This window comes from Mastigoproctus giganteus, chromosome 6, assembly GCF_048544385.1.
Source record: "Mastigoproctus giganteus isolate SK-2022 chromosome 6, ASM4854438v1, whole genome shotgun sequence".
Taxonomy (NCBI): domain Eukaryota; kingdom Metazoa; phylum Arthropoda; class Arachnida; order Uropygi; family Thelyphonidae; genus Mastigoproctus; species Mastigoproctus giganteus.
In genome coordinates, this window is record NC_143580.1 from 236,736,188 (window position 1) to 236,760,910 (window position 24,723).

Genomic DNA, 24,723 nt, shown 5'->3' on the forward strand with positions numbered 1-24,723 from the left:
AAGGGTAGCTAAGGGTAAGAACAGATGCATGTATACTTGCATGTACACCAATGCCAGGATATAGTAAATAAATTTGATGAATTTTAAGTACTGATAAAGTCATCGAATGCAGATATTTTAGGGATATTAGACTTGGTGTTGTTCTGATATAAGGGATGCAGAATTTGAACTTCTGAAGCATATTAAATCTAAGGCAGTTCATCTAGTTAACATAGTGGCCAGTGTAACATTGAATCAGTTTGGCATGACACAAGCATGGAGAAAATGAGAGTACGACTGTGTTATAAGCCTAATGACTGTGATGAGTATAACTAACTACTATACAGAGAAACAAAGTAGGCCAATAAATCAGAATGTCTTATAATGGGAAATTTTAACTTCCCATATATTGACTGGAATTTGTGGGGTGTTACACACACTAGCAAGACCTTTTGTGGATTTACTGAATGACTGTTTTTTTACAGCAACATGTTAAAAGAGACAACAGGAGGAGCAGTACTCTTGATCTGATTATCAGAGTGATTCTTCATGCATTAAGAATCTGCAGATAAAAGGCTAACTGGGTAGCAGTGATCACAGTGTACTGATGTGGGATTTACTTAAAGACATAAATACTGTCAAGGATAAAGTGACGGGCTTTTGCTTTCTGATGATGTTACCAACAGCAAATTATAAATGGGAAAGTATTTAGGAAAGTAATCCTAGAAGCTACTAGGCAGCTTTTCATATTAATTAAGAAGTACTGCACAAAGCTTAGACCTCAATGGATGTCAGATGAACTCGTGAGACTTCTAGCAGAAAGAAAAATGCATGGGATGCATAAAGTATCAGGTGATACAGAAGCATATGGTGGATGTAAAATAGTGTGTAATTAAGTCACAAAGGCCATTAGGCAAGCTAAGGCAGATTACAAGAAGTCTCTGGCAAAGACTTCTTTAATTATATTAACAGTAAAAGGAAGGTGTTGAATCACATTGGTCCAATTGATATTGATGATTCTGCTCAAGTTGCTGACAAACTAAGCAAGATCTACATCCACACATGATGAGTTCTTTAGGGAAGGGGTTGCCACAAGTTTATCAAATTGTAATCGGGAGCTAAATGATTTTGTGATAATTGAGAGGAAAGTGGAAGAGAAATTGTTGAAGTTATGAAGCTAAACATAAAAAAGGCATTTGGGGTGAATGGGATCTATCTAATTACAGTAAGGGAGGCAGAAAGGAGGTAAGAAAACCCTTAGCCATAATTATGAGAGCATCTTTGGATTCAGGGGAAGTCCCTATGGACTGCCGATGTGGGAATGTATCCTAATCACAAAGGAGGATTAAAAGGTGACATAAGTAATTAAAGACCTATTAGCTTAACTGCTTTTCCAAGGAAAACAATAGAGTCACTGGATAAAGAAATAATGCATGACATTTTAGACAGGATATGTAGTTATACTACAGTCACAGCATGGGTTTGTTAAGGGATGATCTTGTCTGACCAAAACAAATTTTTGATAATGCTGTTACTGTGAAGTCTTTCACAGTAACAGCATTAGTGAAGAACACAGAAATGTATCCTTGTGTGTTCTTGGCTAATGCTGTTCGTCTTCTCTGCACCCATTCCAACAGATCCACATCATTCTTAAAATGAGGCTTCCAGTCCTGTATGAAGTAGTCAAGGTGCGGCCTAACCACTGCTTTACACAACAGGATGATCACTTTCTTGTCTGTACTGGCAAAATTCCAATTTTCATTGAAATAATCCCATGAGGTGTCCTAGCTGTCTATCAGATTGTGAAATTACTTCCATATCTTTTAGATTCTTCACTGCCTTGTGCGTGGTATTATTCTGGGATTAATGCTGCCCATATTCCTTGGATTTATCAATGTTACAGCTCAACTGCTGCATCTCAGCCCATCTCTCTAATTTTTCTAGATCTTATTTCTGTAGTCCTTGATTCCTCTCATTAAACACTGCAAACTTTTGTATAATTAGCAATCTTAGTCTGATAATCAATCTTAGACATTGAGTCTGATATGGTTTCTTCAATATCATTAATAAATGTTGAAACAACAAAGGGCCCAGCACTGAATCCCGGAGGCACTCCACTATTAACACTATTAGTCTCCTGCAGCAATAAGGCTATCCCTCACTGAACAAAAGGACAAAATTTTTCCTTTTGTTTTAGACTCTCCATCACCTTGGCAGTAAAAAAAAAATTCAAAACTTTTATAGAATAAATTTACATATAACATTTTTCAACATATCTAGGAGTAATGACTGCAGGATATGGATGTGAGGTACATTGGATTGAAGATTTTCAAACATTGGCATAAAATTTAAAAGAAACAAGCAAATTGCTTTATTCAAGCCCAAAGAGAAGAAAACGAACAGACTTTTTTCATGAGCAAGCTTCCTTGGTCTGTTTAGAATTTCTTTTAGTAGAAGTTTGCAACTCAGGTCACTTTCTTGGAGAATTTTAATTTGATTTCTTTCAAAATTTGAGTCAATGGCACTCACTAATTATCATTTGTACTTTTCAACTTAATAACTGAAAAGTTCTCATACTAGCTTACATATTTAACTAAAGAGAACCAATGTGTACACAGATACTTCAAAATCTTTTTTTCCCCTGTGACATACATCAGTTGAAATTGCTTAAATCTCTTCCCTTTTAGCAATTTTTTCTAGACAGTAGTAAATGTCCCCTAAATATTCACCCACTTTCACTGGAAAGCATGCAACCCCCTTTTCAGCAAAAATTTAATAACAAGGACATCTTACTGCCAAGTGCTCAATCTCTTCTTTTAATACCCTTGCCACTCCAGGTTTTAGGCCTATCATAACACATTATCAATGCTAAGTATCAGTCAGTTTTTTGAAAGGAATATCATATGCTTGTTGTTTTTGTTCAGAAGAAGATGCCAGTGTTGTAACCTGTCAAGTCACTGTCCACTGCTGGCAGTGAAAGCAAGGTGTTTTTGGTTTGATGTTTATTTTTTTAATTATGAAATTTTATCTTCTGCTGCTGACACTGAGAGCTAGGTGATTTCTTTTTATTATGAAATTTGAACACAATGGGATTTAGTTTGGAATCACTTTGATTACTGCTATCTGTAACAGTTAAAAATGACTGTTTGTAGAGCCTTACTATCTTTTCCCTATTGCATTTCATTAACAATGCTGTGTTTTTGTTCTCTCACAACTGTTTTTTCTATTTCACTATAGGGAAGCATTTCTGAACAATGTACCTACATGATCAGCACAACTCAGAGGAAGGTTATGTTCTATGCCACTACATTCAGCATAAATTTAGCACATATGACAGCATCATTACCAGGGAATGCTACATACACCTATTCTTGTATTTCTTTCTCTGTACTTCATGCTATCCCTATGCAAATATCTCATTATATCTTGTTTTCTGTCACTTTAAATTGAAAAGTCACATCTATATTTCATATATCACACAAGTCAAACACGTTACCTATTTTAGATTTTACAATACACTTGGTCGTTGACTTACGACCGGCCGCACTTACGACCACAAAAAAAAAAAAATAATAATAAAGGAAGTCACTACTGAGGACACCCATAACCCAGGTGAGGAGGCACATCGATGACGGGAGGCCTGAGGACAGCACCAGGCACATACACTCAGTCGCTCTCTCTCACATACATCCAGTCGCTTTCAAGCATCTGTTGCATGTGGTGTATTAATTAAAATTCTACTGAAATACGCATAAAATGTTTAGTAAAAGGAAAATGCCTTCTTCTACATATACGCCAGCTAAGAAGTCAAGAAAAACTATTGATTTACAGTGTAAAATGAAAATTATCCAGCAGTATGAAGGCGAAAAGAAAGTGAATACGATAGCACGTGACTTGAAGTTATCACATTCCACGGTATCGACGATACTTAAGGAAAAAGAAAGAATTCGGGACGCTGTGAAAGGTTCTACACCTATTAAGTCTACAATTTTAACCAAACAACGACAGGAACCCATCCATGAAATGGAGAAATTGTTGTTTGTGTGGATGGAAGATTTAATACAAAAAAATACACCCATGAGTCTTCCACACAGTGCAAGCAAAGGCTGGAAGTTTGTTTCAGAGTTTAAAATCACGTGCCGGAGACGATTAGCAGAAGATTTTCAGGCTAGTACTGGGTGGTTTAAGCATTTTAAAAAAAGATTTGCTTTGCATAATGTCTCTTATAAATAAACAACTCCTACCTCAACCCAAGAACATGACCCTGACGATGCACAACCCAGCACAAGCAAAGATTAAAAATTGATTTACAGTACATTATGTACAGTATTATTTTTCACATTATGCACAATATAATTATAGATTGTAGTTTTGTTTTTTTATAAACAGTATGAATAATAAACCAATTAAAATGTAGAGAACATTTGAATTTAACCTCAGAGAGAGAGATAGCCTAGGCGTAGAAACGAAGGTATGTACAGTATCGCTAAATAAAAGATGAAAACATTACTGTATTTAAAATGAAAAATAAAAGATGATAAAAATTTAAAAGATTATAAAAATAAATTATAAAGATGATAAAAAGATTAGAAAGGTTAAAAAATACTGTTAATAAATATATGGCCGACATACGACCAGATCGACTTACGACCTGTCAGTCAGAACAGAAGTCGGTCGTAAGTCGACGACCAACTATACGTGGAAAATCCTGTGTGTGTGTGTGTGTGTGTGTGTGTGTGTGTGTGTGTGTGTTCTGAAATGTTGTTTTATTCCTTTGGTATGTTACTCAAATACATTGCTAATTAATTTCATACTACATAAGAATGTGTTGAACAAACAAAATAAAAGCCAGAAATAAGTGTGTGAGAAAGAGAACACAAACCATAAATGTTTACAGTTAAGTACACACTAACTCTAGTTTTAATCTTTCATATCCTTTCTTATTTAAGCTTAATTATTAAGCATTCGTGAGTAATTAAATTACACCATTGCATCCCCCACTGGTATGTGAGAAAGAGATGAATGAGTGAGTAAAAATAAAAATAATAATAAAAAAAAATATATATATATATAACCAAATAGAAAAAAAAAAAAAAAATATATATATATATATAAACTATAAGAAAAAAGTATAAAAATAGAATGCAAGTAGAGTGAGAATGCAGATTACGAATGAAGTAAATGTGTGTCTTTCCCCGCCTGGTGGTTCCCCACTGCCAGCTAACATATCCCACCTCCGGAGCAGGATGGACAGTTTGACTTTCTTACCAGATTCGACAAGACGTGATCCTGACAACCATCACTGACAAAGAGATACTGCAGCCTTGCTGCCAACATGCCACTTGAATTGCGTACTGTAACCCGGTTCCCTTTAAAACTCCATCCCCAGGCAGGGGAGGGAGGAGATTAGTCTCTGTCTCCTTCCCCCTGCCTCCCCTATACTTCACCTAGTGGGGCTCGTCTCCACTGACCTCTTTGGGGATGCCTACTCTATCGTCCCCATCCTTCTACCTGTTTCCCCCAACTCTAACTAAACTGACCGAGTATGCCCCAAACAATGCCGCCAATTTCTAATCAACGTCTAAAAATTCAACTGCTTTCTCATAAACCTCTTTGGGCCTTTCCAAATTCTAGTGCCCCCCCCCCCCCTTTTTATAGGTCTTGCCACTGAAATCCTTGGAAAATAGGTGGTGGGGCCTGCCAGAGTACTTAAATAATCTATTGGGTGCCTGACCTGCCTCCTCGTGATAAAGTATGGGCAATGGTGGGTTCCAATAGGGGCCCAACGGCTAAATGGTCAGAGAAACAACAGAACATAACACTACACAACAAACCACTCCCCACTTTTTAAATCTCTGGCCTCCACAGAGTTCTGTGTCACTTACATAGAATATAAAGCAGAGATGGGGGGGGGAACTCTTGGTGCTGTCAGACAACTAACACACTTTACTACATAAGAATGCATGTACAGACAATACTTTTATCCCACATACAGAGAATATTATTATCTCTGCGTTTCTATTTTACAATGCAGAGTTGCTTACCCAACTGCCAATCTTTAACAAAAATTAGCAAAAATTTACATTTTTTTTTTAAAAAAATTGCAATTTTAACTAGTTTTACTATTTTTGTGAAAAGAGGAAGATCAAGAAAACCTGAGTTTTTCATAAAGACGGAGAAACCCTTTGTCGCCAATTATGCTATGAAAATGAGATAGAGGGTAAATCAAGCAAAACAAATGGATTTGCCACTGTAAATCTGGGTTACTGACAGGTATGAGGTTTTGAGGAGACAGTAAAATGAATGAAGACAATTTTGACTGTTATAAATGATTCCAGAACTAGAGGCCATAAATTCAAATTGCAGGGAAAGAGGTTTAGACAGGATAGTAGAAAGATTTCTTTTAGCATGTGAGTTAGCCAGTGGGTTAATTACTCAAATAAGTTACCTAAGTGAGGAGAAAAGAAAAGAACAGACCATTTTCTTTTAAATTTTTTATACAAGATGTGGCAATAAAGTTCCTGGAGTAATGCAATAAAAAGAACACAAAGTGAAGGAGTTCAAAAATGATTTTATTTCAAAGTAATCACCACCTGATTGAATACACTTATTAAAGCATTCTAAAAGGAGTGAGCAAAAGCATGTAAAGAGATTATGTTCAGTTCAACAGTTGTGCTTTTCTTTGTCTTCAAGATCCTGAAACCCCAGGGGCTCACATCTGGTGAGTATGGGCTTAGCAAACCCAGGGGCCTAAGCTGGATATCATCATTCTTCTCTTTCTTGGTGATTCCTTTATACTCTCTCTCTCTCTCAGGGTAACTCGGGGAATTTTTTTTTTTTTGGCTGGTGCAGCATAAGCCTCAGGCTTCCTTGCACCATATGGCTAATATTAATAATCTCTTTCCTTTGAGGGCTGTTTCACCCTGGGAAAAAAAAAGAGAAGTCCACTAGTGCCAGAGTGGGTGGTTGATCCATACAATGCTATGTTTCATCAGATGCATTTTCACTGGAAAATGCATTTCAATAGTCTTTGAGGCACCTATACATAGAGTCAGTAATGACTTTCTCTTTTTCAGGTACAAATTCCTTGTGGATCACACCCTGATTGTCAAAAAACATTATCAGCATAGACTTGATCCTGGATTTCTGTAAACGAAATGTTTTAGGCGTTGGTGATGATTTTGAAGTCAACTGCATGCCCTGAAGTTTTGTCTCTCAGTTGTATCGAAACAACCAGCATTTTTTCCAGTGATAATACAGTCAGAAAAATTGGGATTGTCTTGATAAGTCTGGGTGCAGTCTTCACATGATAACACCCTTCATTGTTTGTGCTCACCCATGAGGCTGTGCAGGCGCCTCTGTAGCCAGGTGGGAAGGAGCAGCAGTAAATAGCACATGCTTCTTGATTAGACCGGGGTTCGAGCCCATCACCACCAAATACGGAGGATGTGGAAAGGTCAGGGAATGACCACCGCATATCCCAGAGCAATATGGCCTTAGTTGCTAATGTTCCTAAAAAAAAAAAAACCAAATAACTAACCAATATGAGGCTGTGCAACCCAAATTTTGCACAGACCTTTTCTTTCCCTAAATCTTCATATACAATTTGATGAATCATCTACTTATTCACATCCAACTCATCAGCTGTCATTCTGTGGTCAAATGTTGATCTATTGAAACAATTTCCTGAACTTTTGCAACACTGTTCTCATTTTGAGAGGTTGACTGATCATTGCAAAGGTCCTCACATCTGTCTCTGAATGGACACCCATGCCATTCAAATGCACTGGTATGACATAATGTTTCATATGCTTTTGTTGCAGGTTTTCCCATTTTTAAACAAAATTTGATATTCTTTGGTTGCTCCATTGCAAAATTGTGATATGGAATGTTAATGCTACTAACGAAACTGGTTGTTACTTGCAACTTGCCAGCCTACTGGACAATCTCTGTACCACCATCTTGCTGGAGGAAGATTGAACTACAACATACCAACCACTTTTGTTTATTTGCAAATTCATTGAAAAAATGGCTGCAACAGCACCAGCTTGGGAACTTTATTGCCACACCTCATATATTTATTATTTAGTTGTTTTATTTTTTTTTTGCTAGAGGAGCAAAAGTCTATGCTTCTTTGCACTATATGGCTAATGTTAGCCCATTGCCATTTTTTTTTGATACATTATAGAACAGCCAATACAAGGAAGTATACAGAATTACTGGAACAATGATACACATCCTGCTAAAGAGATGCAAAGAGAAATGCACGTTATATTTAAAATATAATACCAAATAAATGAGATAGGATTGGTAGCTGAAACTGCCAGTACAGAAAACCATTAGTGTTATGTCTGAATAATTGGTCAAGACTCATGGTAAACTTCAATTTGTGAAAAAAGAAATGAAACAAAAGTATTATCGTGATCAGCTAGAAGAGAAGCATTTGAAGATTCAGTTAGCAAAACATTTCATAAAAAAACTACAAAAATAAACACATTAAAGCAAAAAGTGTATACTAAAATCCATTGATAAAACAAATTTTGGTAACTTTTTTTGTTAAGCATTTAGTCTTGAGTCTTAAAGATATAGTAATGATTTTTTTTTTTTTAAATGAAACCCCAAACACAAAGGTATTAGAGAGAGGAAAGAGATGGGGAAATTATAATAGTCAATTCGGAAGAATAGGGCCCATGGAAGAAATTATGAAAAGGCATGCAGCAAAAACAGAATTAATGAACTAAACTGTGCTCTTTTGCTATCATCAGAAAAACTATGGATAGGATTTCCAGTCAGTAGAAGAAGGTCATTAATATAGAAGAGGAAAAGACTGGTAGAAAGAACTGAAGTTTGGGAACACCAACATTAGTGGTTAGAAGAGAGAAAGCCATCTACTGTTATCTGCAGAGAGTGATTAGGCAGAAAAATGGACACACAATTACAAAAAAAAGGCAGCGATCCATAAAATTTAAGCTTATTTAGAAGACCTTTATGCCAAACATGATCAAGCAACTTCTTAAGTTTCACCAAACTTTTCCCATCAAATTTTGATGGCCAGTGGATCAACACTGACAGAACCCATATTGCCAATTATTGATCGGATGGAAGGTTTCAAGACAGTGCAGGAGTTGATGGTTAATGAATTTCTCCATTATTTTGGAAAGAGTAGAGGTAAGTGCAATGGGAGAATGATTGATGGGAGAGATTCATCACCCATTTTAGGAATTGCCTGGATATGAGCAAATTTCCAAGCAGAAGGAAAAACATTAGTGGAATAAGAAATTGCAAAAAGGGACACAAAGCAGAGTAAGCTCAGGAGCACAGATTTTGAGAATAAGAGGAGAAATATAAACAGGACCTGGAACTTTCTTGGCATCAAGATTGTTCAAAATTCTTCTGACATACTTTTGATGGAAGACCACTGAAGGCACTGAGTAAAATGTACTGGGAGTGATAGGAGGTGGTTTACCAAAATTGTCAATACAAGCATTAGAAATAGGATGCTAGTAAGTTAGCTTTATCTTTAGTTAAGGTGGCAATAGAACTGTCAAGGTTTAAGAGAGGTAAGAGTACAAATGGTTAAAATGTTGTGACCAATACCTTTGGCAGGAGATCAGGGAGACACTGTTTGGACAAGAAGCAGGTTTTCTATATCTGTCTGTTTCAAAATCTAGTTTCAACTGATTAATGACTGCTTTGCAATTGTTGTGAGCTTTGGCGTAGGTAGGAAATGAACCTGGAGATTTGGATGCAAGCCAATTACGATATGCAACATTCTTATCTTGAATAGCTTAGCACATTTATTGGAAAACCAAGTTTAGATGAAGGACAAGAATTTAAGGTGGAGTATGTAATAAAGGATTTCATTCCGACAAGAATAATTTCACTGACACGATCTGGGCAAATATTGACATCAGTGAGATCATGTATATTTGTGAAATGACTGAGGAAGTGATTGGGAGGTTTAGATCTTTTCATAGAAAAGTTTGTTCTATTTGACTATTCATGATGTATTTAGTAGTAAAGTAAAAAATAGAGGGGAAGGCATGTATGAAGTAAAAAAAAAATTTTTGATATGGCATACACACAGCAAGAATATATGCAGCTCCTTGAGATTACATGGCCTCAACAATGCTGTCCACGTGCACACTACTTGGACTCCTTATACTCACTATCTGGCAAAGTAGAGGTAGCAAGATTATATAATTTAATTTAACTCTGCATTAAGCAACTGTACACTTCATAGATTTTTGCCTCCGTCTTCCAGGTAACAAAATATAAATTTAACAATTTGTGGAGTGAAGGCACCACATCATTTTCCACAGAACACAATGAAAAGGTTGAGTAGGGGGAATCCTGGGTGACTCATCATGCGATAGAGTGGCCCAATGTTCTGTGAATTGTTCTGCAAAGAGAACGTTTTGGTGAACTGTATGCAGGAAAAGGATTTGGTTTGGTTATTTGGTTTTTTTTTTTTTTTTAGAAGCATTAGCAATTAAGGCCATATTGCTCCAGGGATATGCGGTGATCATTCCCTGACCTTTCCGCATCCTCCGTATTTGGTGGTGACGGGCTCGAACCCTGGGTCTAATCAAGAAGCGTGTGCTACACATTGCTGCTCCTTCCCACCTGGCTACGGAAGCGCGCAGGAAAAGGATTAACTTTTTTTTGGTGAGGCTATTTATATTAAAACAATATTAGAAATTTAGGCTGACTCACAGATAATAGTTTATTCTCAAATTTAAGCATAAATCCAAGCCTTTAAAAATAGACTGTTCTCTGTAAGAAGAGGACTAAAAATGTTCTCAGTGGTAACTGAATGCAGAATTGGGTACAATTTTCAAATTATTCCAATGCTTGCACTGTAACCTTTACTGACTTTTTATTTTTATTATGAGAGAAATCTAGATGAACAGGATGTAGATTAAAAGCCAACAGATGGACACACACACAGAGTGACACAGCTGCCAAGACTTGCTTGTCTTGCAACTGATTTTCTTTTAAGTTATTGCTATATGAAGATTTCACTTTTAATTGAGTTATTTGAATCGATAGCTATATGAACACTACAACCATATGTAGCTAACATGTTTATGCCGTCCAAAAAAAAAAAAAAAAAAAAAAAAAAAAAAGCACCCATTGGTTGAACATTTACTATATGTAACTGAATTGATTTTTTTTTCTAAAACTGAATTTCAATTGAACTCTTTGGAAAAAAAAACTATTTATTTTGCTTTCCTAGAAAGAAAAAAACTTGCAATTTTAAAATTTATTCAATGTTACATAAAAATGTTCTTAATGTTGTCATGAACCTATAAAGCCAGCCAGTCCACTTACTCTTAACTAGAAAAAGGTTACCCAAAAGTGAATGATATACTTTTCAATAAAAAATTAGGTTATAGAAATAAATACAAAGCTACAAACACCTGCAAAAATTTAAATCCTGTCTTTCGGTTGTTATTTCTCGAGATGTTTTTAATTCTATGTAACGTCTTGTGGACTTAGCATATGCTGGATGTTTCTTAAGGCAAGCTGGATCAACTGCATCTACTTCTGCTCCATACACCAGGGAGTGACTGTTGAGTCTGCTTCTTGCCACAATGCAATATTCTTCATTTTCATTGACTGCATAGTCTGTAACTGGTTTACCCTCAGGGTTATCTGGAAGTAAAACAGCAAAATCATACAGTAAGCAGATATAGTTTAAATATTTAAAAGAAAATTTTTTTCTAAAAACAGGAAATGTGAAATTTATATTTAATAAAGTTAAAAAGCTGGTTCCCCCGATGGTATTCTCCACCTTGTCGCGGTGGGAGGGGGCTTGCGTGTCCCGATGACCTGGAGAGCTTAGCTACTGGTACGGTCTCCCAAGCCAGACAGGTCAAAGGGTAGGGGCAAGACTAAGAGATACCCCAGCCCTCCAGGTTGGGGGTTGCTGCAACGGGCTAGCTCCTCATTCAGCGTAAAGAATACACAAATGCTAAACGATTTGCAAGTGAAAATGAAAACGGACTACACTTTCGACTCGGCAAACAGAAAAGGATTATGATTTTGGGATGATGGAATATTCAAGGCCTTTCACTAAAAGAAACTTTCTTCCGAATGAACTGCAAAAATTAAAGTTAGACATCATTGTGTTATCAGAGACAAAGAAAAAGGGATGTGGAGAGGAAATAATGGGAGAATACTACCGTTTTTGGAGTGGAGTCGATAAGGGTGAAAGAGCAAGAGCAGGAGTTTCTATTGCTGTTAAAAAGAAATTGAGACACAACATCAAAAACTGGCAATTTATTAATGAAAGAATAATCTCACTGGAACTGACAATGTATGGGAGAGAAATATGCATTTTGGGATATATTCCCCAACTAATGACACTGCCGATACCTTGAAGGATGAATTTTGGGAGGATCTGAGAGAACTAATAAAAAAAAATCCCTAAGAACAAAGAGATATTTCTAATGGGAGATTTCAATGCAAGAGTAGGAACTGAACAAAATAGCAAAGTTATTGGAAGATTTGGAGAGAAAGAGAGGAATGACAACGGATATAGACTATGCAATCTTTGTGAACAGTTTGACTTGAGAATAAAAAACACATTTTTTACAACACAAGGATATCCATAAATATACTTGCTCACAGGAGACAAGACAAATTAGATCAGTTATAGATTACATTATTTCAAAACATTCAAGGACATATGTATTGAAAGATGTCAGAGTTTATAGAGGAGCCGAATGTGGATCTGACCATTTTCTTGTAAAAACAACACTGAGGTGGAACTGGATTAAGAAAATGTGCGGACAACCAACAATGCAGGGAAGGAGAAATGCTACAAGTGGATCAATTTAATGTTCACCTACTCCAGGATGACAGCATTAGAAACAACTTCACCCAGAGATTGGATGCTGCAATTAATATAGAGATAAAAGGTAATACTGAAGAAATCTATGAATATTTAAAAAATACTATTAAAAAAATAGCTCATGAAATCCTAGGCAAAAAGAAGAGCCAAGGACCAAAAAAGACCTGGACTACAGAGAAAGTAAGAGCTGCTGTAGAGGAAAGGAAACTTGCACATCAGAAATGGCTGGGTGATATATTATGTTGAAAAGAAGAAAATAGCCAATCGGTTGGTAGTAGAAGCAAAAAATGAAGAATGGGAAAGGAAATGCGCAACTATTAATAGCAAGGGCTTCAAGCAATCAGCAGAATGGTGGAAGGTCCTTAAAGACTTGAGAAAACAGAATAAACACAATGCTGGTTTGCAATTAATACCTTTGAAAGACTGGACGGAGTACTATGAAGGACTTTTAAAAGAAGACCGGGAAGAGTTCAAGACGATGGAGGATTTTGGTGTAGAAGACTCGGGCTTAAAAGTTTCTGTTAGGGAAGTGAAACTCCTGCTAAAGGAAGGAATGGCAAATCACCTGGACCTGGAGGAGTTTACATGGAACTTCTGAAATATGGAGGAAGAGGAGTGGCTGTTCTGATACAAAAACTGTTAAATAGTATACTGAGAGGAGAAGAAATACCAAAAGAAATAACAGGATATATTACATCAATTTATAAGAAGGGCGATCAGAAAAGCTGTTCAAATTACAGAGGAATATACGTCCTGAACCCGCTGTTAAAGATCCTTGGAAAATGGATCAGGAACCATTCAGAAGCCCGAATCGAGGTATCAGAAGAACAAAGTGGTTTTTCAGCCAAGAGGCCATGTAGAGACCATATCTCAACAGTACGATAGATCCTTGAAAAATGCCAATCAAAAGGAAAAAAAATTTTATGATTTTCATTGACCTTGAAAAGGCATATGACAGTGTTCCAAGAAAACTCTTATGGGAAGCACTGAAAAAGGCAAATATTGATGGACAACTGATTAACATTATTAAGGCAATATACAAGAATAATAGATGCAGAATTAAAGTGGGATCAGCTTTGTCACCTGAATTACACACTTCAAAAGGCTTATTACAAGGTTGTTGCATGTCACCAACACTTTTCAAAATTTATATCGATATCTGCCTAAGATCATCGTCAAAAAAATGTGATAAAATGGGATTGCCGATTAATAAGAACACCTATATTCACAATTTATTTTTGCAGACGATCAGGTAGTGATAGCACAAGACTTAGAAGATGCAAAGTATGCATGTCATCAATTGTTTGAGGAATATAAATAATGGGGTCTAAAAATCAATTTTAGCAAGACTGAAATGTTGTCTTCAGGACCAGGATACGTTCTAAATATTGCAGGTTTTAAAATCAAACAAGTTGATAAATTCAAATATTTGAGATCAATATTACAAAGTGATGGATCATCCCAAGCAGAGATCAATAAGAGAATTGCAGATGGCAGAAAGGCTATTGGCATGTTAAACTCTATTTTGTGGAGCAAAAATATCCTAAATAAAACAAAAGAAACATATTCCAAACGATTGTACACAGTCTTCTATTGTATGGAGCGGAAACTTAGACATTGAATAGGCAAGCGGAAAACAAATTGCTCTCCACAGAAATGGATTTTTGGAGACTCTCAGCAGGAACTTCTAGAAGAGACAGAAAATGGAATGAAGACATGAGAGAAAATAGAAGTGAAAAAGAATATTATTGACACCATCAAAGAAAAGCGTCTAACATGGTATAGACATGTAAAATGGATGCAAGGCTATCCTGGAATGGATACCTCCTGGAAGAAGGAGAAGAGGAAGACCTAGGAGGATGGATGGAGTACGGGAGTGCGTGACAGCCCGAGGCTTAACCAACCAAGACACCCTTAACCGCACTTTATGGCGGGAAAAAATTCCTAACAAGAAATAACTTGGGGTAGGCTGAGGAAACCCATTGTAAATGGAAACACTCTTGAAGAAGAAGAAAAAGCTGGCAACAACATTATGGAGATGCTTAGATATAAGACTGCATCTTAAGAGTTAATCATTTCTGAAGTCATGAAGATAGTGAATTTTAATCAATCCACTTTTTCCAGCATCTCCATCTCTGCATCCAACAATGTGAAATACTGACTCCGTATAAATTCCTTAAAAAGAAAAAAAAAAAAAAAAAAAAAATTACACCTGTAATGCATTATATAATGTACCATTAAGAGACCATTGTAATTTTCAAATATAATACATATAATAAAGGTATATCATGAGATTCTTAAAAATAATGATTAAAATGATGTGGAATGCAAGAGAGGGAAAAAGAAACCGATATGGTTATTTTGATACTTTTTTTTTTTTTTTACTTAAAAAGAAGAAGGACTACCCGTAATGGTTGAAGTTTTTGATCATCTTGGTTCTTAATCACTCAAAAATGTCATGATATATATATAGTATATAGTCACTTCCCGGCTTATGTAATACCCGACTTACAGAAATTCGACTTTGCTGGCCAGTGCAAACTTAAAAAAATCGTGGAAACGTATTTTGCATCCCGTAAGAATAAATGGAAGTATCACGAAAATATTGTAATGTGAACCCAATAAATTTTTTTTTTTTTTTTTTTGGTAATTCGTTCCAAGACCTTGGAAGTTGAAATTTTTGCTATATAACTTAGTTATTTATCTCTCTAAAAGATCATTTTTATAATGAAGCACTACCCTTTCATCATTATCATATGTTCCATTATAAGAATTAATTTTGAATGCCTTTGTTGATATTTTTCTAAAGAATGTTTCTAGAAGTCAATGTTCATGACCATAAAACAATTTGCAGTTTCCGGTTTATTGGGCTTTTCTGTTAGTGCAATCTACAGGTTGACCATCACTAATCCAGCAGCATTGTGACCAGTCGGAAGTGTGCGAAATTATGCCTGTATGAAAAAGTATAAGTGAAGTTGATTAGATACCAAAACGTCCCAATATCAGGGCCGTTAATAAAAGAAAAGGCTATGGAGTGTGCATCTTTTCTGGGGCATAAAACAGTCCAAGCCAGTTCTGGTTGGCTGGACAAAATTAAAAAGGGCCATGGCTTACTCAAAAATGTTATTTCTGATGAAAGTGGAGTTACAATTGAAGAAGACTATACCCGTTGGAAAGAAACAGTTTTGAAAAAATTTCTGAACAGTGGATTTTAAATTTCGATAGAAAGATGACAAAAGAAAACAGTAAAATTGCATTGATCGTTGACAACTGCCCTGCCCACCTTCACTCAGTAATTTCGAAACTTATAAGTGTGAAGCTTGTTTTCTTCTCTCCAAATACCTCGTCTGAACTGCAGCCAATGGGCCATGGATTTGAAAATGCTCTACTGAAGGTGCATACTGAAAAAAAATTATACTGAGAATAGAAACCAACCAACCTATAGATTCTGTTATAGATTTTAAGATGTGCATATCAGAGTTGGCGAAAGTGTGGAGTCAAAATGTGATGGAAACAACGATTAAGAATTGTTTCGCAGAAGCAGGTTTTGCTAAAACACTAATTAACAGCAATGAGAGGGATGAACTACTACAAGACACTGAGCAATCTTGGGAAGTGTTCCAAGCGAGGTTTGAACAGTGGAGAAATTGTTCTTGATGAATTTTTAGGAGTTGATAATGATGTCATAGTAACTGAATATCCAAGACTCAAACATTTTGGAGCATATTTAAAGAACTAGTAACAATACTGACAATGAGTTGAATGAAAATGAGGGCAATAGCAATATTAAACCTTCCAAACAAGAAATGTTGGCAGCATTTGAAACTTTGGGTCGAGGCCTTCAGTGGAAAGAAAATGCAATAGAAAATATATTTGAGTGTTCAAAAAAATGCGAACGTTTTTATGAACAGTGTACAACAATAAATAATCAAATATTTTATGACATAATTCTTAAAAGTGTGCTAATGTATTGTGCACATCATGAAAGTAGTCATTTCTTAATATGTATGTATTAATAAATTGTTTTAAAAAAAATGTTAGAAAATTTATTTATTCCGCTTATTTCTGATTTATTTGCTGTCTTTTACTATATTTCTGAATTTACAGTATTTTTCACTGTTGAAAAGGTCAAATTTCTTTATAACGAAATTTCTCTTTAATGAATTTTTTCAAGGGAACAAACGATTTCGTTATATAGAGGTCCAACTGTATATATGCATAGTGTGTGCATATGCACCTATTAACACAGATGTTAATTCATCTGTGTGCGTCTGTATGTAACAGAGGCATTCCCAGTGGACAGATTTTCATGAAATTTTATATTTGTACATTTCAGAAATATTTGTCGAGTCATTCCAAATGACATTAAAATCGGATAAATTGAAATCTGGAAATTATTATTTATTTTTTCCATGCAAATTGTAAAAGAAATTCATAGATTAAATGCAGTATTGTTAGCTTTAGTCTGTGCATGCTTAGTGTGTATTGTTATTCAAGGCTTGTGAACATGATGTCATTTTAAGAGATACATGTATACAGAGAGAAAAGAGACCAAAAAAAAAAAAAAAAAAAATCACACACACACACACACACACAGTGGATTCCGGTTATTTGAGCCACCGGTTAATCGAGGCAGCCATTTATTTGGGGCAAATCTTAAAAAACAGAAACCAATCGAGAAAATAGCCAGGGTTTACTTTGCTTAATTAGGACAGCATGCTGTTTAATCGGGGCAGGAGACCGCCGCACTGGAGATTACCCTACGATTGTCCCCGACGGTACCATGTGGTTCGGTCAAAATTCTGGAGGTCACAACCATAAAACAATTAGCAGTCACCTGTTTATTGGGCTTTTTTGTTAGTGAAATCTATCATAAATGGACAGTAAACTCGATCTTACTGAATTTGCGATAATACTGACAGCTTTTTTTTTTTTTTGATTTGGTAGTTGTTGGCGCATCGGCTTCTGTGGCCATATTGCACCTTCCAAGGTTTTTGCAGTACTTTGATCCAAGCCCGAGGCGGGAATCGAACCCGCGACCTTTGGGTTGCCGGGCAGGTACTTTACCCACTCGACTAGCCCGGTCGGCAATACTGACAGCTGGAATTCTGTGGGTTGTTATGGTAAAATGTGTTTACACTTGCATGAAATCTTCAATCATATAAAAAAATCAATTTTCAGATCTTCTCTTCATTCCTATTTTTAAAGCTTTGTAACTCGTTACTCGGTTCTCACTTGCGCGTATTGTGTTACTTGCAATTTGTGTGTGCCATGTTCTTTGTTATTGATTGCTCATCTTTTTACTGTTTTAAATTTTAACTTCCCCCCACAAATGTCAGTGAACAGAAATGTCAACTAGTTCGTATGTACAGATTGCAGTACATATTAATTATTCCGATTATCATGTATATTCTTCCGATTTTCACGTATGATTTAATTTTTTAATTGGTAAGATAATAAAGGGTAAATTTGTGCTTAATATATCTTTGCTTTTATAGCCTGTGGATAATATTCCTCCTATTTTCGCTAATTAGAATCGCTGTTTAATACAGTAGAATTAAAATTCAATTCACAAATGTGATCACAATGACCGGCGCTTACCCCACATTGTATAGTGAACGGTACTTTACTATGGTGAGTTCGTCGTAACATGATTTGATTGTACAGTGAACTAATTGTAAAGGGGGAGATACATTGTATTTTTAACTATTTATGTGAAACTTAGGATAATTGAGGCAGCCGCTTAATCGGGCCAAAATGCACTAGTCCCGACGTGTCCCAAATAACCGGAATGGAATGTATATATATGTGTGATGAGAAATAAATAGGCAATTGTAATTAAACTGAATGGTTGTTTAGAGAATGTAAAACGGTAGAGTTTTATTAAGTGTTCTATGAAGTTATAATCTTAATAAGTAATTGACAAGGAGATAACTATATTCATTTTTCTCTTTTTTCACTTCCATTACTCAAGGAAAAGAAAATTCAATAAATTTAAGGAAAAAAAAATCAAATTTGCCAGAAATGTAATGCACTGTGTACATTAACTAACTTATTTCCATTTTGTTTTTTTTTGACAGCGGTTTTTTAATAAGTTTATAACAAAGCTGAAAACATCAGAAACTTGTCTCAGAGTTTCAACCTGTCTCAAAAGAGTCCAGTTGCTTCTACAAACAAATCTAGATTTGTTTTGTGAACAGAATCCCAGTATGGATATGAAACGCTGACATAATTAACTGAATAAGCTCTGTATAGGAAATCCTCTTTTCCACCTCTAAGAAAAATCATTAAACCATTTATTTTGAAAATATATGTGGAGTCTGATTTTTACTTTTTGAAATTTAATGATTAATTTCCACATAATAGTTTTTAACAAAACAAAAGTCTGACAAACTTGTAAAAGATAGTTCCCCTTCCCAGAAATGTTCATACTCTTATCCTAGAATTCATAGCTGAGATAATTTAAAAATGTTAGTTTAACTTACCTGCAGTCACATACTGCTCAAATTTATATCCCCAAGAGCACATTCGCTGCTCTCTTTCTGTAATTTTTTCTCTCCTTTCTATAGATTGCTGGGTATCAAATGCACATAAGTAGATTGTACCTTTAAATTTTGTTGCACATATTAACCAATCTTCTTGATTTTCATATGGAGTGCACAAAATTTGGCTGAGGAGACCTCGAAAGCAGATAAAATCTGTATTTAGACTGAAATAAAAATTTGATCAGGAATAATTTATAAATGAGCTTTAATTGCTAATTCTTTCTTGTTAATAATTTTTTTCTGCTTTAAAATGAAATATTAAAACAAAGAAGGAAACATTAAATGTACATGCATTTCTGTTCTTCCGACAGTTCTATTGTATGGAATATCCATACAACGATAGAATGTTAAAGTTGAAGAAATTATCCGATTTCACATTTGTAATTTTTTTTTTTTTTTTTAAACTTCAAAATTACTTAGCTGGAACATGTAAGCATTTAAAATGCACACTTTCTTTATTAATATTTCTTAGGGTAAGTACTAAAATGGGTTTAGGGCTAAATGCCTCAAACTATAGGAATTTACAAATGAACAAGTCAGTGCAAAGCATCATTTTAGTTTGTAGTAAGTCTCCAAAGTAAGTGGAATAGCATTGTTTTTGTTACATCTCATATTGTGAATTCCTTCACAATGAGTTGCCCATTATTGGACTACCTCGAATAAGTAAAGCTTCAGTAGAGGCTTCAGTAGAGAAGTCTAATTATTCTCTGTAGTGTAAGTCTCTAATTATTATTTATTCTCTGTAGATACCAAGAACAAAAACAATGTCATTTCACCTACTTTGGTTATTTACTATGAGCTAAAATGATGCTTTGCACTAAATCGTTCATTTAGGGTAAGTACTTAAAAATAAATTTACAGATACTGATAACACAATAAAACAATGGTTATGCTGCATATGTATTAGGAATGAAGGCCCAATTCATCCTGCAATCCTCTGGCTTCGTTGATGATGATAACTGCAACCTTTTTAGAGTATCACCGGTGAAAGGAATCAGATACCTGAACGGGAGGAGGGGGTGGTCATTCTTTTGCAGATTCAGTTCTGTAAGGCAATTTACGCAGTTCTTCAACAAACTACTCCATGTAGTTTTATTTTTTGTTGTCAACTAAGAATTATATACCTGTTGGGGTCTGTTTTAACCATATTAGTTTTATTAAGTTTACTGCTTACAATAAACTTAAAAGCCTTCTGTTTTGGAATTTTTTACTCTAGTTTCTCAGATTATTTTTTGATGATACTCATCAGATATGCATTCTTCTCAAGGGTTTTATCAACTACTCAAAATCAATTCTACATCTTCCTATTTTACAAATTTTTGCTGTATTTATCACTGCTTTTTCTATTTTTGTAAAGATAAGGACGTATAACAACAATTTATAATATCCATTTGGGCTCACCCTGTCTTTTGTGAATCACATACAGGAAAGGGAGTAAGTTAATTAATTTTTTTTTTTTTTTTTTGAGGATGACTAAGTATAAAGTGGAAAACACTCTATATCTATTTGTTTCCAGGTTTATTTTGTCTTTTGTGAACAAAAAAGGAACATTTAATATATATGTGATTCTGTTCTTCAGACAGAACTCCTTACATATCTTTTGCCCATTTGTTCTGTTGTCATATGAATATTTATATGATGTTGAATGAGTTAAAACTTGATGAAATCATCTGATTTCATCTTTTTTTACTTCTCAACAGCAATATTAAATTGTTAGGTAAGAACATATAAGACATGTTGCTAGAAAATTCCCACTTCTAAAATTGGATAAGTTTTTGAAAAATTTATTTTTTTATGTAATTATCTTATTAAATTTCTTAATAAATAGTTTACTATACTCTTATCTCTTAGTGCGTGCGGTATTTTTAAATTAAAATTAGCCTCAGACAGCAGTAGTAAAGCAAAAAACTCAAAGAACAGAATGCTTTAGCTCGATAGAGAGAAAACTGTTGCCTTCTTTCTGCAGAGTTTTCTAACCAATTATATTGAAAGAGGGAGCAAACCTTTAGCCATAATTCTGTTTGTTGTTGTTGTCATTTGGTTTTTAGGAGCATTAGCAACTAAGGCCATATTGCTCCAGGGATATGCAGTGGTCATTCACTGACCTTTCTGCATCTTCTGTATTTGGTGGTCACGGGCTTGAACCCCGGTCTAATCAAGAAGCGTGCGCTACGCACTGCTGCTCAGGCCCACCTGGCTACGGAGGCGCCGGCCATAATTCTGAGAGTATCCCTGGATTTGAAGAATCTTATGGACTGGAGATGAACAAATATATCATTAATTCATAAAAGGAAATCAAAGGATGAAGCAGGTAATTATACTCCTAAACTATCTAGAAACCTTTTATCTGAGCAATAATCACCAATATGGATTCCATCGGCATCAATCCACTGGTGATACCCTGGCTGATGTTGCCCATCTATGGAAAAGTTTGGCAAAATTCAAGCAGTTGCTCATTGTTGTCAAATGCTTTGACATTTCAAAGGCTTTTGATCATGTTTGGCATAAAGGTCTTCTAAATAAGTTTCCATCTCATGGTTTTGCCAATTGCTTTTTGTAATTGGATATCCAGACTTCTTTATGACTGTTTACTGCAGGTGATGGCAGATAACTCTTTGCCTTCTAACTTTCCAACTAACGCCGGTGTTGCACAAGGTTCAGTTGTTTCTCCCATTCTTTTCCTCTCATGTTAGGGTTGAATTTGAAAGTGTCTACAATTCTGCCCAGACACGATAGGAGGGAGTATATGATGAGAGCTGTATCAATCAATTCAGCCCTGGAGAGATTGTTCAAGGCTGACTGGATAGAATTTTCCCCAGCATGGGCTGTGCTTATTAATGGAAGAGTCTGCTTCTACAGGGATGGGATACAGTTAAATAAAAAGGTGCAGGGATATTTGCTGATGCTATTGAGGCATGTTAAGTGAGTCGGAATAGCTTGGGGGGGGGATACACAGACATAGATTAACAAGCAGAGGTGAAAGTGATTCTTGCACTGGGACAAGCAGCAGCTTTGAAAGCAAGGTGATTGTGCTAGGTGTCATCATGAAACAAGTAAATACATGGGCTGTGTTAGGATAACTAAGAGTAAGAAGAGGTGCATGTATACTTGCACTTACACCAATGCTGGGAGCATACTAAATATATTTGATGAATTTGAAGTTCTGGTCAAGATCTCAAATGCAGACATTGTTGGGATATCGTGTCACTCATATATAAGGGATGCAGATTTTGAATATAGGGAGTACAATGCATAGGGAAAGGATAGACAGGAAGGAGGGGGGGGAGAATTATATTCTTAGGTAAGAATCACAAAATCTAAGGCGGTGCATCTAGTTTACGGGTTGTCAATGCAATGCAGAATCAGGTGTGACATAAGCACTGGGAAAGCAAAAATAAGAGGTGTATTATACACCTGGACGACTGTATTCTACAGGAGAATGTTAGAGAGGCAACAGGAGGAAGTAATACACTTGATCTGATTATCAGCAATGATTATTGATGTATTAAGAATCTGCAGATTCTTGGGAGCATGGGTGACAAGTGCAATGTTGAGTCATTTTGGAGTGATATAAACACTGGGAAAACAAAATTGAGAGTAGGAGTGTCTTATAGGCCTAATGACTGTGATGAGTATACCAAACAGCTATATAGAGAAATAGAGTGGGTCAGAAAATCAGAATGTCTCGACTGGAATTTGTGGGTTGGTCACTCACACACTAGCAAGAATTTTGTGGATTTCTTAGATGACTGTTTTCTTCAGCAACATATTAAAGAGACAAAAAAGAGGAAACAACTCTTGATCTGGCTTGAAGAATCAGCAGTGATTTTTCATGCATTAAGAATCTGCAGGTAAAAGAACCACCAGGTGGCAGCAATCATAGGGTAAAGGGAAAGGTTTTTGCTTTCGTAAGGGTGACTACAATAGTCTCTCAGTTTTTAAATTATGTGCAGTTTTAAATTATGTACATTATTACCAACTAATAATGTTAACAACAGAAAATTCTAAATGGGAAGTCGTCATCAAAAGATGCTATTAGACTTTTCATACCAATAAAGAAATACTGTTCAAGGCTTAGACCTAAATGGATGTCAGATGAACTACTGAGATGTGTGCTTCAGAGGAAAAGTGCATGGAATACATATAAATTATCAGGTGATACAGAAGCCTAAATTGAATAGGTATTTTGTATCTACATTCACATATGAAGAATTCTTTAGGGAAGGGGATGCCAGAAGTTTATCACACTCTAACGAGCAGCTAAATGACATTCTGATAACTAAAAGACAAGTGGAGGATAAATTATATAAGATGGACAAAAAAAGGCACCTAGGGTGGATGGAATCTATCCAATTATATTAAGGGAGGCAAGCAAACCCTGAAAGGAGGTAAGTAAACCCTTAGCTATAATTATGAGAGCATCCTTGGATTTGCAAATGTATCCCCAATTCATAAAGGCAAATCAAAAGGTGATGCGAGTTATTACAGACCTGTTAGCTATTCGTCTATTCCAGGATAAATAAGTGTCACTGGTTTTAAAAAAGCAATGCAAGGTCATCTGGACAGGCATACAATTATACTACAATCTCAGCCTGGTTTTGTAAAGGGATGGTTTGTCTAACCAATCTGATAGGTTACTATAATGCAGTGACCAAAAAGGAATTGGATGCAAAAAATCATTCTGACCATGTACTTGGATTTCAGGAAGGCTTTTGATTCTGTTACTTTTTTTTTTTTTTTTCGTTAGTTGTTGCCGCATTGGCTTCTGTGGCCATAATGCACCTCCCAAAGTTTTTGCATTTACTCTGATCCAAGCCTGACACGGGATTCAAACCCGCGACCTTTGGGTTGCCAGGCAGGCACTTTACCCACCTGGCTAGCCCGGTCGGCTGATTCTGTTGCACATAAAAGACAAGTGTGCAAACTGGAGCAATGTGGCAATAAGAACAGGTTACTGCTATGGATAAAGGATATTCATGTATTAAGAATCTGCAGATAAAAGAACAACTAAGTGGAAGTGATCACAGTGTATTGATTTGGGGTTTACTAAAAGATAATAAATACCATCAAGGATAAATGGAAGAGTTTTTCTTGGATGACTGCAATGATCTCAGATAGCTTTTAAATTGTGTAAGACCAACTGATGATGTTACCATAGCAAATTCTAAATGGGAAGCATTCAAGGACTTAATCATAGAAGCTAATACGTTTTTCATACCAACTAAGAAATACTCTTCCATGTATAGACCTATATGGATGTCAGACGACCTGATGAGACTTGTGGCAGAGAAGAAAAATGCAGGGGATTCATTAATTATCTGGCGACACAGAAGCATATTG

The 24,723-nt window shown here is 35.6% G+C and overlaps 1 protein-coding gene across 1 annotated transcript in view; it reads right to left on the reverse strand.

Moving 5' to 3' along the window:
- The window catches only part of LOC150085110 (decapping and exoribonuclease protein-like), a 47,603-nt gene that overhangs the window by 15,741 nt on the left and 7,139 nt on the right, over nucleotides 1–24,723 (reverse strand). The window contains exons 2-3 of the mRNA XM_090375780.1: nucleotides 19,324–19,547; nucleotides 11,403–11,637 (exon numbers count right to left, since the gene is read on the reverse strand). Coding sequence (XP_090231906.1) covers nucleotides 11,403–11,637; nucleotides 19,324–19,547 — 459 coding nt within the window. The remainder of the gene's footprint in view (nucleotides 1–11,402; nucleotides 11,638–19,323; nucleotides 19,548–24,723) is intronic.